This window comes from Pipistrellus kuhlii, unplaced genomic scaffold (genome assembly GCF_014108245.1).
Source record: "Pipistrellus kuhlii isolate mPipKuh1 unplaced genomic scaffold, mPipKuh1.p scaffold_m20_p_14, whole genome shotgun sequence".
In the NCBI taxonomy this organism is placed as follows: domain Eukaryota; kingdom Metazoa; phylum Chordata; class Mammalia; order Chiroptera; family Vespertilionidae; genus Pipistrellus; species Pipistrellus kuhlii.
In genome coordinates this window covers 24,068,748-24,086,803 of record NW_023425449.1, presented here as the reverse complement: position 1 = coordinate 24,086,803, position 18,056 = coordinate 24,068,748, and the positions used below count along the sequence as shown (strand labels likewise).

Here is an 18,056-nt window from a genome sequence, read left to right as displayed (position 1 = left end):
GTGTGGTGGACAGCCAAACAGGGTATATCCAGCTGAGATCAATATTAGCCTCCTGAAGAAATAGAACACCAGACTGAATCCCCATAATGCTATTCTACACCACTCATTCTGGAAAGGAGAGAGACAAAGATAAGTTCTATGAAACAAAAGACAGAGTTCAATGTACACATTGGTATATACTAATGGGTTAACAGGAAGAAAGTAAGCAAAAGCACAAAAGTACATATCTAGAGAATTTTCTGTTGATCCAAGTCATTCTTTACATAATAACTTTATCTTTTGACTGAAAATTCCCGCAGTCTAATAGTTGTATACTTAAATGTGAGTCTAAAAGAATTCCCAATATCATATAAATAACAGGGAATTATTATTTTAGATTTTCTACAATACATTAAGACCAAAAGATAATAAAAGCCCAGCGACCAAAACAGCAGAACAACCAGAAAGACCAGAGACCAGAATGACTGCAAGCCTCGCCTTGGCTGCCTGCCCCGCCCCCAGAAGGGAGTCCCACCTGTGCACCAGACCTCTATCCTATATAATAAAAGGGCAATATGCAAATTGACTCTAAGGGTGGAATGACCAGAACAACCACGCAACCAGTCACTATGAGGCGCACTGACCACCTTTTGGTCCCTTTCCCCAGCCAGCAGGTTCCAATCCCCCAATGGCTAATGGGGGTGGGGGGGCAGGGCCAGCAAGCAGGTGGAACAGCCAACCTTTTGGTTCATCCCCCTAGCTGTCAAGCTCCAATGGCAAATGGGGACTTAAGAGTGGGTGGCAGGGGATGTAGGCAGCACCAGGCCAAGGTCCCCGCCCCACCAGTCACCCCACACACAGAAGGCAACCTGTGCCAAGGTGGGGCCAGTGAGCGGGTGGTGGAAGAGGGCAGGGCCATCTGCAAGCAGCCGGGGAAGATGGCCCAGATCATAGGCCAGACCTAAGGACCATACCTATGCACAAATATCATGCAGCCCCTCACCCTGGCTCACACACACACACACACACACACACACACACACACACACACACAGTATAGATATATATTAGAGGCCCTTTGCATGAAGATTTGTGCAATAGGCCTTCCTTCCCCTGGCTGCCAGCGCCAGTTTTCCTCTGGCACCCAGGACCCAGGCCTTCACTCTGGCTGCCTCCTTCCATCTTCGCTCCAGCCAGAGCCTTCAGTCTTTGCTTGGCACAGCTGCCCTCGCCTCCCAGGACAGCAATGGCCCCAAGCCTACAGGCGTGGCCTGGTGTACCCACCCTCACCTCCCAGGGCGGCGATGGTCCCAGGAGCCTGCGGGTATGGTGCCTGCTGGCGGCTGGGATCCACACCAGCAGCTCATGCCCAGCTTGCCGAGGCTGCATGAATGCAAGATGCCACCTAAACCCCTGAAGCTAACTGTTGCCACTGTGTCCCCTCCAGGCCAATACGTCTATTGTAGTTTTGTACTTGCACTCTAACTGCCTAATACAACACCAACCTCTACTGCCCTGTATGCACCCATCGTGAGATCCTGTGGCCATGGTACACTATTGGTGGGAATGTAAACTGATAGCAGCACTATGGAATACAGTATGGAGGACCCTCAAAAAATTGAAAATAGAGCTACCATAGGTGTAGCAATCTCATTGCAAAAGAGATGGAAGCATTGTCTCAAAGAGATATCTACATCCCCGTGTTGTTCATTCCAGCATCGTTCACATGGAAACAACCTAAGTGTTAATCAACAAATAAATAAAATGTGGTATGTACGTATGTGTGCATATAATTTTAATGGAATATTATTCAGCCATAAAAATGAAGGAAATCCTGCCATTTGTAACAAATTGGCATGATGTTAAATAAAATAAACCAGACATATGAAGATAAATTATCTGACTTATAGGGGGAATCAACAAACAATGAACTCATAAAGACAGAGAGTATAATGGTGGTTGCCAGGAGCTGAAGGATGGGTGAAATGGGGAGATGTTGGTCAAAGGGTGAAACTTTCAGTTATAAGATGAAATAATTCTGAAACCTTATGCACAGCATGGTTGACCATAGTTAACAATACTATATTGTATACTTGAGAGTTGTTATCAAAGTATATTATGTTCTAGCCATACCAACAAAACAGTCATTATGTGAGATGAAACATGTGTTACCTAATCTTATTGTGAAAAACATTTCCTATTATGTGTGTATCAGACCACCACGTACACCTTAAACTTACACAATGCTATATGCCATTTATAGCTCATTAAACTAGGAGGGGTGGGGAGAAAGACTAATCTTGCAAAAGATAAGAACTACTCTCAAGAAAAAAAGCAGTTACATGACTGATTTTTTTTTTTTTTTTACTCCATCAGCTTTTACTGTTTTTGTTGTTGCTGTTAAGGTTATGGTAATCTCTGTATATAAACAAGAATATAAAAGTTGGTAATTGAAAATATGTATGCATAGAAAAATTGATAATTGAAAATATGTATGCATAGAAAATAATGTTTATGCCCTTTGAGAATTCTAATCATTAACACCTAGCACTATATATTGCACTTAAAATCTAGGCAGGGCATTATTTACTGCTTATTTCCAGAATTATAGGAAGAACAGATCTGCCTTAAACCATCAAATATACCAAAACTCTCTCCTCAAGGGTTTCTTGTTTGTTGTTTAATTTTCAAAGAAGTTTCTAGTCATAAACTGTGTGCTGCTTCTCTGTGTGGAAAAATTATGAACCACTTTGAAATGGACCTAAAAATTATTGAAATGCCTTATCAAGTAATCTCAGGGATATCTGCCTTCCATTGCTTTAATTATCTTACAATCCTGTAAATTGTAAAAAAATAAAATAAAAATTAGTAATGTAAAGTATTCTTATCTATAGAAATATAAATTTGTGTCCAATGGAATGCAATTAATTACTGTCCTAGACAGACCCATATACATTTCGCCATTCTTTTTCTCACTATTTTTGTGTGATACTTTAAGTTCTTCTTTGAGTTCACCGTAATATATTACTGGTTCCCTAGTTAATTAATGAGTTAAATAAAATACTTGGCATGTGTTTATATTATATCCTGTTTGGAAAAAAGTACTCTATTTTATATTATAATAATTTTGATTTACAATGCTACTCTGGGCAGTTACAAAACCCCATTTAGCTCCAATAAACAGAGAATACAAAGTATTTTTACATTTTTAAAGTAGAGATGTTTATAGCATATCCACAAAACTCTGGGCTATTTGTGAGGATGAAGTACAGGCGATATCGTAGGCTCAGTTCCAGACTACTGCAAAAAAATGAATGATAATAAAGTCACACAAATACTTTGGTTCCCCAGAGCATATAACAGTTATGTTTACACTACTAGTATGCTCTAGTCTATTAAATGTATCACAGCATTATGTCTTTTTAAAATGTACGTACTGTAGTTAGAAAATACCTTATTGCTAAAAACTGCTGACCATCATCTGAACCTGTTAGGAAAATGGTGCTGACAGACAAACCTTCAATTGATCTAAAATGTATCCACAAAGCACAATAAAACGAGGTGTGCCTATACAGATGCAGAAGAAAAAATACTTCTTTCTTGGGTCCCATGAGCCTCAGTTTTCTCTAAATTATGCTAAAGATACTATGGCCCATCTGAGGGAGTTATTGTAAGGACTAAGACAGTATACATATAGCACCTAGCATAATTTTGGCACCAAGCAAGACTCAAAATGTTAGTCACCTTTACTTTTTTTAAAAAAATTAAATTATTATCTTTGTAAATATACCATTGCCCACTCCCCAGAGTTTTGTGATCATTGGTTATGCTTATATGCATGTATACAAGTCCTTCGGTTGATCTCTTATCTCCCCCAGATCTCCCTAACCTACCCACTGTAATTTGACAGTCTGCTTGTTGCTTTACTGCCTCTATATCTATCTTTTAGTCACCTTTACTTTTATAAAGGGTCATAGGAATAGATGTTGAAATTATATTTACTTTATGTTTCTTAATACCCATGCAAGCTAAATAATTCTTGATTAGACATTTATACCAACTTTTTAAAAGCATATCAAAGATATTAGTACTAATGGCTTTAAAAACAAACAAACAAACAAACAAAAAAAACACAGCTAAGCCAAAACCAGTTTGGCTCAGTGGATAGAGCATCGGTCTGCAGACTGAAGGGTCCCAGGTTCGATTCCGGCCAAGGGCATGTACATTGGTTGTGGGCACATCCCCAGTAGGGGGTGTGCAGGAGGCAGCTGATCGATGTTTCTCTCTCATCGATGTTTCTAGCTCTCTATCCCTCTCTCTTCCTCTCTGTAAAAAATCAATTAAAAAAAAACCAAACAGCTAAAATACATTCAGCACTATGTGGTAAGGTCCATGCTAAGAGCTTTAAAATCATTCTCTCCAGGGAACCTCTCCCAGTAATCTTATAAAGGTAGCTTCTCATAGGAATGTTAAAAGTGGGTGGCCCTATTTTATAAATGAGAAAACTAACAAAGTGAGTATTACAAACATGCAAAATAGCGTGGAGACCTCAAATTTAACCTTCATAGGGGTATGTTTTGTGTCACGGAAAGGTTTAGGAGGTAAAATATTATTTCATGTAAAAATAACCCCTCCCCCACTAAGCCAACCACTCATTACCTTAATTGCAACTTAAGTTAGGATTTCTGGTTGCTCCCATTATTCCCAAATTCAGCTTTCCTGGGGATCAACTCTGAGGATTCTTAATAGCTGGCATTTTTCTCCGCATTCCCTTTTGAACTCTAGCTCCGGGCTACTCACAACATTTTTCCGTTAATTGCTAACACCACTGTACCTTCTGGGTTTAAGGCAGGGCTGCCTGCACAACTGGGTCCTCTGCTTTTTTTTTTTTGAAGCAGAAGCAAGCAGCCCTGAGATGGCCCTAATGCCCGAGGCACTCCCTTTAGTCGTTCAGGCCTGCTGAGGGAGCCTCTGCTCCGGCAGCACAGCACAGCTGCCATCTGCTGGGCATGAGCTGTAACTGCACCACTCCACTTGAGGACCCAAAATCCTGAAATCCAGTCTCTTCCCTAGAACACAATAAACAGGCTAGAATCGCTTCCTCAGCCCCGAGGCACTACATCTCTAAAGCAACAGCCAGGTCTGAGTAACATTCTTAAATTTCCTCCAACGTTTCATGTAGTCTTCTAAATTTCACGATGTTACAAGATTTTTTTCAATAATACAATCATTGTGAAAAAAATATTTTTTTAAAGTTTTTGGCCCTAACTGGTTTGGCTCCGTGGATAGAGAGAGCATCCGCCTGTGGACTGAAAGGTTCTAGGTTCAATTCTGGTCAAGGGCATGTACCTTGGTTGCAGGCACATCCCCAGTGGGAGATGTACAGGAGGCATCTTTCGATGTTTCTCTCTCATCGATGTTTCTAACTCTCTATCCCTCTCCCTTCCTCTCTGTAAAAAATCAATAAAATATATATAAAAGTTTTTGAATGTTTAAAAGAAAAAAATCACTTCCACAGACATTTTTAAAGTGATTGAAGTATTGCTTCATAAAATACAAGAAACTTAGATCTTCAACTCAGCATCTTTGCATATCCTTCTACACGTATGTATCCAAAGTTAGTAAGATGTAAAGAAAAAGCATTCGAAAGCACTTCTTGTCCATTCAACACACACTCACTAGGTGCTTTCTATGTTCTAAGAAATACACTAGATCTGGGATATAACCATAAGATGTGGCTGGACTTCAATACATAAAATGTTATTTTAAATAAAAAGTACATTACATGGTTATCACTCCCAATTTCTTTTTCCCAATATCATCTGGGCTACCTAGGCCATTGTTTGATGTAGTATTACTAAAAACCATATACCATGCCAAATTTTCTAAAAACTCCCAGTTATTATGAGCAATTTCCCCAATCTTCTTGATACATCTTATATATCACAATCTTTCCAAATTAAAGACAACAATAATTTCCTTGTCTCTCTGCTCCAGGAAAAGTACTACATAATTTTTTTTTTTCATTTTATCCCATCTACCTCATATACAGAATAAAGATGTAGCAAAAACAGCATGTTTTCAAGAATGAATGACTGGGTTCTAATCCTGACATGATGCCTACTGTGCACCTGGACAAAAGTACTCTGGCTCTCTGCTTGCAGATTGTCTCATATGCAAAAAGGTAGTATCAAAGCCAACAGTGCCTTTAAAAGGAAATCTGTAAGACTATCATAGTCTCTGGTAAATAGTAGACACAAAATTAATGTTAACTCTTCTCCTCTTTCTATTATTTCTCCACAATTTCAACCAAAGTACTCATTGCTCAATATAGAAGCTTACATAACATTAAGCTTTCACCTTTCAATTAGAAGTATGTATCACAATGTAGAAAAACCATACTCTGTATGTAGAGGCAGTCTTCACTGGTGAAATAAATAGCAATTCATAATTTCTTACGGATTTATTACTCATATTCAACTGACCAAATGTATCCTCCATAAAATTAATTACCTTTTAGTTTCTTAATACCAACTTTGTTATTTTAGCACATCTAGGTGTGACTCCACAAAACATTCATCGTTCTACTTTGAGTCAGTTCCAGACAAGAGACATAGATTTCAGTATTTTATAAGTCTCATTTCTATAACATCATATAGTCAGAAAGAAGAAGGGATCTTAAAAGGTTCCTGGATTAAGTTTCAGGCAAAATATCACGATATTCAAAGCAGAGAATTTATGGTTCAGAGTTTAGTTGAATTTTCCTCAAAGCAACATGTTTTCGTTTATATATAATTATTTTTTTATTAATACAGGTTAACACAGAAAGAATTCTGTCAAGTTCCTCTTCATAGAAGCACTTTTTCAATTCTGAAGTTTAAAGTCACCTCTAAAATCATCTCTTTTCTTTTCCAAGTTAAATTGTTCCAGCTCCTTCAATTTTTCTTCACAGAGCATGCCTCAAAATTTTCCATTTTGTATGACCTATTTGAATCTCTTGACATTTTACTAATATTTAAAAGATTATAACTTATAGGCAAAGTAATGGAGAGGCAGCTTAGTAGTAGAACATCTTTTTCTAATCATGAAGAAAAATGGTGAATCCTGTTCCATGGAAATGCTTACAAGTTCATTTAACAGATGCTGAGGAAAACTAAATTCAACACATTTGGCACAAGAAACTTTAGAGATTACAATCATACTTCTATCCTAGGAGAAAAATTATAGATATAGGAAATTATTATTATCAGAAACACACACACACACTTCTGAAATAATAGGATAGAAACTGAGTCTGTAATTATAGGAAAAAATGAAGAACAGAGGGATGGTATGTCAAATCGAATCGACATTTTGAAGTAGGAAATTCTTAGATGTTATCTAATCCCTATCCATCCTATGTACATCATCTTATTACAAGGAAAAAAACTCATGATGAAAAAAAAGCTGTGGTGATGTTGAAATTATATGTCTTCCTCTTCCTCGCTACTTTCAAAATTACTTAATTTAGTTGGTTTTCCTCTTCCCAAATGAAAAATTTTTCACCCTAAAAAACATAAAATATTTTAATAGATTTCTGTTGCTAATATTTAAGGATGTCTCATGTTGGCAAACTAGGCAGGCTTGACCAAACATTTCAAAGAAGAAATAATAGTTGATATTTTCTCTTATTACTTGGTTCAGATTTGTCCTTGAGCTCTGGAATCTGTTGTTTAATAAGTTGTTATTCTCATCAACTACTTCAAATATTTCATTTGTCTGATTGTTGGGACCTTGTGTATTTGAGTTCACATCATTCACAACTAGCAGTAATGTGTGTAAGAAATTCACACAAAATCTTTTCTTTAAATATAATTGAAAATTTAATTTATTTTCTTCCTCTAAGTCCAAGAAGTTAATACTTTTTGATTTTCTTCTTTTACCCATCAAGTCACGTGTGCTATTGAAATAAAGTTGTTCAAATACACCACCAATGGCTTCATCAATAAATGCCTTTCTACTACTTGCTTTCTTATTTCTGAACATGGTCTTGTTTGACTCTAGGAAACAGGGGCGTATTTTCATCCATAAATAGTTGTCCAAGGAATTTTCAATATCAGAATCTTTGCAATATGCAAATCCTCTGTCTTCCTCATTTATAGGTTGGATAATAACTGTTAGAATTGGACAATGTTGACCACAAAAGGCATAGAGTTTATCCAAAGAGTCACCTTCCTGAAGTGCACTATGAGTATTATTATTTCCAGGCAATGGCTGATGTTTAATAGTATCATTAGAGGCAGGATGGACTTTGTTGGCAGCAGTAAAGACATGAGTGACAGAGGTGCATACTCTTTCCGACCTATGATGACCCGTTTCCTCTGCATGATGGTTTCGTATTTTCTCCTTAGGACAAGTTTTATTTTGAACTTCTAGCAAATCCTCTTGAAAAGGCTCAGAGTCGCTACAATGAGGCATGTTGAAATAATTGCATTTCAGTTCAAGGGGTTGAGTCAGTTCCTCCAATTCTGAAGAGGAGAGCTCAGCCATGTTTGGGTCTGGGGCCAAATTTCCAAAATGTGAATATGCTGCCTCATTACTATTTTCAAGAAGAGTATCCACTGACATAGTATCTGCATTGCCACATATGCCAGAATTTTCAGGAGATGATACTCTTAGCAAATGATTTTCTTTCAGGAGCCACTTGCCCTTGTCAATCAGTACTCCTTCCTCTCTGTCCCTGAGGATACTGTTATGATCATTTTGTTTTGTGCTATGTTCTACAATATCTCCCCCATGATAATTGGCCTTCATCTCACTAAAGTCACATTTATCTTGACTTTCCTCCTGAAATTTCTGCAACTTAGATGAACCTCTGGATACCTGTTCAGACGAGCCAAATGACTGACCTTCAGAATCATAAAGACCTGCTTTTCTAGCACACTGAAATTCCATAGAATTGTAAGGACAAACCTGAGATCTGTTCAGAGGGAAAAAAGATGGTTTAACAACATCCACTTTACCATAAAGTTTTTCTATTGTTCTCTTAACAAATCCTTTATTATAGTCTTTCTCTTGAGCAATCTCCTCACCGCTGTCATTGGAGCTATCACTGGATGTTTTCCATGGCTGATCGTTCTCACTGTCTTGTGTATAGTCTGACCAATCAGAAGTCACTGTTCTCTTGAAGCCATTTTTAACATCAAGAGGGGACTCTGAACAACTTCCAATTTCCATGCTTTTCACCATCATTTTTACCCTCGTATTAGTTTCTCCTTCATTGAATTCCTTTTCAGGAACAGGGCAAAACACTAAAGATGGTGGTGGTGCCAGCCCCCTACTGTTTGCCTTACAAATTACACCATTCCTTCTTTCTTCTTCCACAATGTTCCTGCTAGAGACTTCTATTAATTCCATATTTTTACTAGTCTCTAACTCTTTTTGGACCAATTCTTCAGTTGTTTGCTCTCCAGAATTTAGCTTTGTATTAAAGATATCAATGTTCTTCTTTTCTAATTCCTCAAAGGATTCCAGTTCTGAAATGTGTCTTTCATTTGATGTTATGCTTTCAGTTACTGAACCTGATTCTTTAGAAGTCTTTGATTCTTCCTTATCAAAGGTTGTATATAAATTTTTATCCTGAGATTTCTTTAATACACCACCTTTAGATTCATCTAGAGCACTATGTTCCTTACCAAATTCTGGTTCAGCTGCATTTAGGGAAACACCATAATGGCTAAAATTGCTATTTTGGTGTGGCATCCATACATTAAAGCCATGTTTATTATACTCATGGTCTGCCAAAGTATTCAGGTCTTTCTGAACTTCATCAACTCTTTCTAGCTCTTCAATGAATCCCAAATTATCAGTATATGTGATTTCTTTGGAATTTCTTTGGAAAAAGTCATGGGTATTGCAGACTTTGATGGGAATGTAGGCCCCATCCATTGGGCAAGCTTTCTCATAAGTATGTTTTTCCTCATGAGCACAAACCTTACGGGAAGATACTGCATCAGTAAGTGAGTAGCCCTTTCCTAGGAAACAAGCCTGATTCATAGAGGTCTGATCCATGGTACAGCCATCACTATGGGAAAAAATGTTACTGAGGTTACAAGTCTCTTTTGGAGGGTAAATCTTACTCCCAGTGCACACCTCACATGGAGAGGAAGTCACCTCTGAAACACAAACTTCAGGAGCACAGTCCTCACTGGCATTTAAAGAGAAGATGTTCTGTGCTTTTTCATTCTCAGTGCACTCAGAAACTCTCTGAATAGTAGGTGTGGAACAATTTGTGGAAAGACCGACTGAAACCATGTCTTGTCCTTTCTCAGGGAGTCCAAAGGGATTTGTAGTGGACTCCACTAAATTGGCCCCAGCAGCCTTCAAGTCATCAGCTTCCTCTGTGATGGCAACCTGCTTTAGGACCTCCAACAATGCAAGTAATTCAGAAGTCCTGTTGGTAGTCTTGTGAGCATCACCTTGGCAGAGGCTATTCACACTTCCCTTTAGGTTTAGCACCAAGAGCCAAGCTAGGAGGACATTAGTGGGTGAATCACATATTGGAGAATGGAAAGGAACATCTGCAAGTGAACCTGGCATTGGAACAATACCATTCTGGGTCTGGTGAATACTGGAAGCTAAAGCTTGCAGTTGGCGAAGCAAAAGTACTAGAAAGAGGTCTTTTGGAGTGCCTTCTTCCATTGGACCTGCTTGGGTGGCAGCCTCTACACTTTGCCCTTTTGTAGCTAGGTTTATTTCTTGGTAAACAAGGCTTGGTAAACAATGTCCTGACTTTTCAACAGCTCTGTGACGTTTAGTATTATGATCATCAATAGCTGACTGTGACACAGTACAACATTTATGTAGGGAAAGCAAGTAAGCATCATTCAGAGACTCAACCTGCCTCTCATGGAGATCTTCGGTCAGTTCTTCACTGCTATCTTTGTCAAGAGATTTACCTACCTCTTTATCTAGATTATCTCCTGTCAAACTATCATTTTTAGTTATGTGTTTATTACTCTCCATGACACAGTTACTTCCTTTTTCAGAACTTGTGTGATAATTGTTTCCTGCAAAACCATTGTTACAACTTACTACACGCCTTTCCTTTTTGCATATTGGTGCTGATTTTTTAGGTTGCAAAGCTGAATGTGGATTTATGTTCTGCAACCATCTCTGTATATAATTTTGAACTGAAAGATGGGTAATGTCCTCAGGAGAAACAGTGTTTTTCAAAGATGGTAAGGGATTTACCCTGGTTGTAGCACGTTGTTTACTTACCATAGTTCCTGATTTTGACTTACCCCTTTTTTGTTTTTTCTGACTTTTTAAAGTTATGTGTGAATTGCTAACTTTTGAAACTAAACTCTTCTTTTCCATTCCTCCCAAATACCAAGATGCTATTTCTGCTTGAGCCTGTGGTCTTCCAAACGCACTGGGGTTTGGCTCAAGAAAGTTAACCATGTGAAATACATTTTGACTTTCAAAAATATTTTTGCAATATCTGAGTTTATTATGGGGAAATGCTTTATCTCCTTGACCAGCTTCTTTTTTTGCATGGCCTCCAAAGCTTACTTTGTTTAATGGTCTGGATTTTCTTTTGGCTCTAAGTCCTTGGACCTTAGGATTCTGAATCACATTTAATTTATTTATTTGGAAATTCTTAGAATTCACAGGATTGAGATTACTTTTGGAACAAAAATAATTTGTTTCAATTACCCTGTCACTTGCATGAAGATCTTCCTCACAAAGCAACCCTTCATCAATGGGACTGTGTGAATCTTGCAATATGGCTTCCTGTGCAATTATACCTCTTGTGTTTATTTTCTTACTAGGGATTCCTTTAGCTGCAATCTCTCCATCCTGATGCCTATAACTTTTCACTTGCTGCTGAGATATCATCTTTTTGCTGGCAACAGATGATAGAATCTGCTTTTCATTTTCTGGAACTTTAGTAAAACTGCACTGAGAAAATTGATTAATTAGTCTGTCAATTCTTCTGGTGATAGTAGAGGATCCTACTGAATCTGGGGACTCAGAAATAGATTTGTTAGTTTCAGAATTTTTACTTGAAGAAGGAGCTGCATCTGCTAAAATAGGACAGAACCTATCATTGGTGTTACCATAAGTTCTTGAGTTCTTCATACTAGTTTTATTGGCTGGAGTTGCATTATCAACTATATCTTCCTCCACAACTACATTTTCTGGTATAGTGTGTGGAAAGCCATTAATATGGGACATCTCTAACATCTTCTGACTCATAATTTCTGTAACACCAGCCTTTACTGAACTTGATTTGAGTTGTCTGCTTCCCTTTTTTCTTTCTAAAGATGACTCCATCTGCTCATTGTTATCTATCTGAACAAGTACTGGTTTGTTACATACTGATGACATTTTACTGCAAGAATGTGTAAACATGTGATACTCAGATTTGTTTTCCCCATCTTTCCTTTCTTTGCTATAAGAAAATTGTCCAATCATTTTTTCTTGAACTTCACTTTCAGTTACTAAGGTTACACTCCCGATCACAGATTTCTTTTGTCTCTTTCTCTTTGGTCCAGGTGTAGGGGGCCTATAAAAATGATGTTCTGCTTGATCCTGAGTTCTCTGGGTGGCATTTGTGTCCAAAGCAGAATTCTCCCAACTAGAACCATGAGTTTCAGCCTCTTTATCTGTCACATGAATGTTTATCTCCTCAGCTAAACTGTCCTCTTGATCATTGCCTTTCTCCAAAGGTGAGACATCTGCAGACAATGAGCTTGCTGCAATCTTTAAACCAGATTTCAGATCATCTGTTCTTCCTGGAAAACTGTCTATATCACTCTTTTCATGAATATTAGAAAGACCGGCTCTACTGACACTGGTTGTCCATTTTATGGTTTCCTCTTCTTTTATCTTGAATCGAACTTTCATCTCAACTGTCATGGTGCCATCCTGATTAAATATAATTGATTTCTCAACATTATCTTCAGAAGGATATATCAATAAATTCTGAGAATCCTTTTTTTCTAAGGCCAAGTAATGTTCAGGAGCAAAGGAATGGTCCGAGTAGCAAACATTATTATGCATTTTGTCAGAAGAACCAGAATAAATCTGAGACCTTGGGCTTGAAGGCATAAGTGTGCCCACTTTCAAGATTTTAAGAGTACAAGATGCCCCGCATCAAAATATAATGTGGAAGATAGAAAAGTCATATATACATATATCCAATAGAAGAGGCAGCAAAGAAAAAAGAAAAGGAAAAAGAAAATAATTAGTATGAAAAATATAATTTTTTTAAATCTCGATAGTAAAATATCATTAATATGTTCTCACCTCTATGAATTCATTAATTAATTGAGTTCACTGTAATGTCTGGTACATTTTTACAAATTTTTTCTTTTAAAAATCGTAATTCATATGAGGGTATTCACAGAATTTTAATTCTTAGTTGAATAAGGCAATTTTAAAAAGGAAAGTATAAGTTGCCAAGTATTCCAGCAAAAAATAGATTTTTGTGGCCTTTACTTTTGTTGTTTGATTTTCTTTACCAGTACTGATATTGCAGTATACCCAAGTTCTGCTCAGTTATTCAAACAAAGCAAGTAATAATTTATGGTGGTATTTATTTTCCCATCTATGCATATCCAAGAGAAGCATCTATAGCATTATGAAAGCTAAAGTACTTTTATAATTTAAAGGCTACATTAATCAAATAATTATTATTAATTTAGCATTCACTTTGCATAATCAGTGAATCTGATTTAACGTTAGGCACAAAAGAGAGCTAGACATAAGGCCTAGATATCTCATTATCTTTATAATGTGTATTTCTAGAGATAGCCTTGGCACTCATGCTTCTTATACTCAATCAAATTCCTATTAGTGTTTGCATAGAATTTTTACATGCTTGCCATCAATTATATGCCCTTAACTTTTCAAAATATAAACCTAGAAGTATTTTCTCTTATCCCTCTATACTTTTACCAAAACTTTAAATGAAAATGTCTCACTGTTAATTTTTTAAAGTAAAACTTAAGGAAGACCTCAGATTCCCTGAAATCATCAAAAATCATACTCAACAACCCATATTAAACACAAAATAATAAAATCAGTTTGGCAAAATGACCAAGGTAAATGTTAGAACTGTATACATAATGAATACTCAGCAGTCAATGTGTACAAAACAAAAACATTAATAATTATCTATTGAGATTATATATAAAATAACTAAATGACAACAATAAATAAATGAGTTTCACCCACTTTAATAGTAAGTAGAAGATTAATACTACTTATCTATTTCCAGTTAAAATCCTATATGATAAAGAGGTAATATGCAAATTGCCCACCACGCCCTCACAAGATGGCTGCCTATGACCAGGCTGGCAGGGGTGTTAGTGAGAGTCAACCAAATGACTGAACAAGCAGGTTGTGTGGGGCAACCAGGCTGATAGGAAGGTTAGTGAGGGACAATCAAACGACTGAACAGCAGGCTGTATAGGGCAACCAGGCTGGCAGGAGCAGTGAGGAATAACCAAATGATTGAACAAGCAAGCTGTGTGGGGAGACCAGGTGGCCAGGGGGGGTTAGTGAAGGGGGATCAAACAAATAAACAGCAGGCTGTGTGGAGTGATCAGGCTGGTGGGGGGGAGGGGGCAGCTGGGGGCAACCTGACCAGCAGGGATAGCAGTAAGAGGCGACCAGGCCAGTGGGGTGAGGGGGGCAGTTAGGGGCAACCAGGCTGGGGGGGGGGGGTTGCAGTTGGGGGTTACCAAGTCGGCGGGGGGGAGAGAGGGGACAGTTGGGAGCAATTAGACTGACAGAAGGGACAGTAAGGGGTGACTGGGGGGGGAGGGGCGGTTGGGGGCAACCAGGCCAGCAGAGGGGGTCAGTTGTGGGCAACTAGGCCAACAGGGGGGCACTGAGGGGTCGGGCTTAAACTGGCAGTCGGATATCCCCTGAAAGGTCCTATATTGGAGAGGGTGCAGGCTGGGCTGAGGGAGACCCCACACCACGCCCACTCCCAGCCCGTGCACAAATTTTGTGCACCGGGCCTCTAGTTTAAGTATAAATGACAACCAATACACTAGCATAGAGCTAAAATACTTAACACAATGAATAATGAAATTAGCCATGCCTACATAGGGAATTTACAGCCTATCCCACACTCTTTAGCATCAAGAAGCCCTCCTCCTCCCCTATCCACACTGTGCAGTATTTCCTGAAAAATTATCAATCTAGATTATTATTAGCCAGCATGAAGTGGCTACATAAACCTTTGCTGTAAATAAATAAAAAGTGAATCTAAGGGCCTGTGTTTTTTCCTTCAATAAGTGGAGAATACATGTAGTTAGAGATTTTTTAAAATACAGTCACTCAACTAACCTACTGAGCTCTGCATGATACAATTAAGAGAAAATTGTAACTACCAGAGATGTCACCTACATATTCCATAGAATTCCTCTCAGATAGAGAACTGCTGGCGTTTTTCTTAAATCTAGGTATATGAAAGAAACCTATACCTCATCAATTCAATTTAAACAAAAATATCACAGATTGATTTGGAAAAATCTTTTACAAATTATGAAATAACTTTTTATGATACTTTTCAACTATAAATATAATATTATAATTTCAGTTTAGAATATTTTTATTCCATTTTCTCTTTTGTGATGAAGAAAATTGGTCATTTCAGCATGGATTTGCTGTTGTTGAGCTAAAAAAAAAATCTCGGTACTAAGTAGAAACACTGTATATTTAAGTGACTTACTCTTTCTGCCTTCTGACCTAGTATTTCCCTTGGGGTACACACGATGAGAGATCCATGGTAATCTAGCTGGCAGCAAGTACTTCTGGATGTCATAATTTCCCGGTTTAAACCGCTCCCTCCCGGCTGCCACCACAACTCCAGGGCTCACAATCACGGCCTCGAGACTGGAAACCTAGAAGAAACCAAAGAGATATATGGTCCTTACATAAGTAGCATGAAGTTTTGTTCTTTCCGTAGGATAACTGTACCACTGATTGAATCAATTCAACAACGTCCTGGCTTGAAAGAGTTAATCACCAACTATTTGTTAGGCACCAATGATGCATACAAAATAACAAAATACCAACGTGTATATGGGGGGTGGGGGGGCAGGTGAAGGCATATACAGGGGGGTAGGGGAGATACTGGTGGGAGGTCAAGAGGGGGTTAAATGAGACATATATACTATTGTTTCTAATGCTTCAAACAATAAAAAAAAAACTTTTTTAAAGAAAATCTATGCCAACACACTACATAACTCAGTGCTCAGGGAAGGAAGAAAAGGGGAAGGAGCATAGGAGAAAAACCACCCTCCGGGGGAGAAAAAGCAACCGCCCACAAGGCTGGGAGCTCGCAAGCACACGCAGGGGTACCTAAGCCTTCCTTCCCGGGGCATGGTGAGCTTCCAGAACCCTTACCTTCCTGCCTTCCGTGGAGAACAGCTTGGTCACACGGCACCGCATGACCTCCGCCAGGTGCTGCAGAAGCGCCTCGAAGCTCTGGGTGACCCTCCTGCTCAGCAGAACCACGCGCCTGGCGCCGGGGTCCCCGTTCCTGAACACCAGCAGCCTGCGTGGGGCGCGCAGCATGCCCAGAGCAGCGGCAGCCGGGAGGTGGTGCACACGCGTGCCTGTGGCCAGGCTGCTGTGCCAGGGCCGCGGGCGCCGGCGGGCTTTGCCCAGGTCCACGGGCTGCACCCTCCTGCTGTGCGAGCACAGGTACGACTGGCCGTCCTCCAGCTGCTCCAGGCACGTGATGCTGTGCCTTCCCCCAGGGGTGCTGATGTTCCTCACCCCGAAAGGCAGAGGCACCTTTCCGGACAAGCTGTCCAACAGGGCATCGAACGTCTTGCAGGAACGAGGGTTGACCACCACCCTGACCCCCCCAAACTGCGGGTCTCCGCTCTTGTAGAAGCTGATCCTCTTGGCCACCACGGGGTGCGTGACGCTCAGGTGGCGAAGAGAAGGAGCCTGGCCTTCAGAAGAAGCCGGGTGGATCATGGAAAAACTAGAAGAAGGCGTTTCGCTCATGTTGGCCAAGACCTAGGCAGGGAAGAAAATTATTTCATCTCCAGAATAACAGCATCATAAAGAGCACATGATAGTGATAATGCAAACTCATTGTAGTTGTAAATATTCAGGTTTTTCCGGGATTTCGTTTATTCATTATTCATTCATTATACCTGCCTGTTTTGAAAGATCATTTTAAGGAGCTAACAGTAAAAAAAAAAAAAAAAAAAAAAAAAAAAAGGACATAAATGAAAGTTAAATAATGGTATTTCTCTCTTAAAGATAAAAATTACCTAAAGACACTCATAAGTGACTAGGTAAATAAGTTATGATATATGCACTCATGCAATGGAAACCTAGGCAACCATCACACATGACTTTGTAGATCTGTATTTATTGGCATAGGAAAATGATCATGACCCATAAGTGAAAATGCAGTTTGTAAAGTACATATACTATGGCACTGCTAGTGTATTCAACAGCCCTACCTATTGGTGGATTTCACATCTGTAGATAAAACCAACTGCCGATGGGAGATATTCAGGGGGAAGGGGGGAGTTACGTTTTTTGCTGATGTGTACTATGTAAATTAATTTAGCCTACAATGATTGCCTCTGTATTGAATGTGTACAGACCTTTTTGCTTGTCATTATTCCCTAAACAATACAGTATAACAACTATTTATATAGCATTTACATTGTGTCAGGTGTAATCATCTTGAGGTAATTTAAAGTATAAGGGAGTATGCACATCGGTTATATGCAAATACTGTAACATTTTATGGGACTTGAACATCCATGGATTTTCATATCTGCAGTGTTCCTGGAACCAATCCGCCCATGGATACTGATGTTCAACTTATATATACAGAGATGGGAAAACGGAGGTTAATAATAATTACTAATGTAATAATTAATAAATGAATAATACAAAGGTAAACTCTGTTTTGTGTATTCACATCTATAAACCTACTTTTGCCCACCCCTGTATTTATTATACTAGTGGGAAAAGTCTAAAAACTATGTACAGCCCACTATTTGTAACAGTTACCTGTGGATGGCAGTGTTTAGGGATAATAC

The 18,056-nt window shown here is 38.8% G+C and overlaps 1 protein-coding gene across 3 annotated transcripts in view; it reads right to left on the bottom strand.

Annotated features, from left to right (window-relative positions):
* The window catches only part of RP1 (RP1 axonemal microtubule associated), a 48,408-nt gene extending 31,410 nt beyond the window's left edge, over window positions 1–16,998 (bottom strand). For 2 of the 3 annotated variants that reach the window (XM_045581413.1, XM_036436938.2), the window contains exons 1-2: window positions 16,387–16,998; window positions 15,710–15,881 (exon numbers count right to left, since the gene is read on the bottom strand). In XM_045581413.1, coding sequence (XP_045437369.1) covers window positions 15,710–15,881; window positions 16,387–16,998 — 784 coding nt within the window. Of the gene's footprint in view, window positions 1–7,188; window positions 13,086–15,709; window positions 15,882–16,386 lie in introns of those variants that run through there. The other variant, XM_036436936.2, reaches the window with a different exon arrangement.
* Between the last annotated feature and the right edge of the window lie 1,058 nt (window positions 16,999–18,056).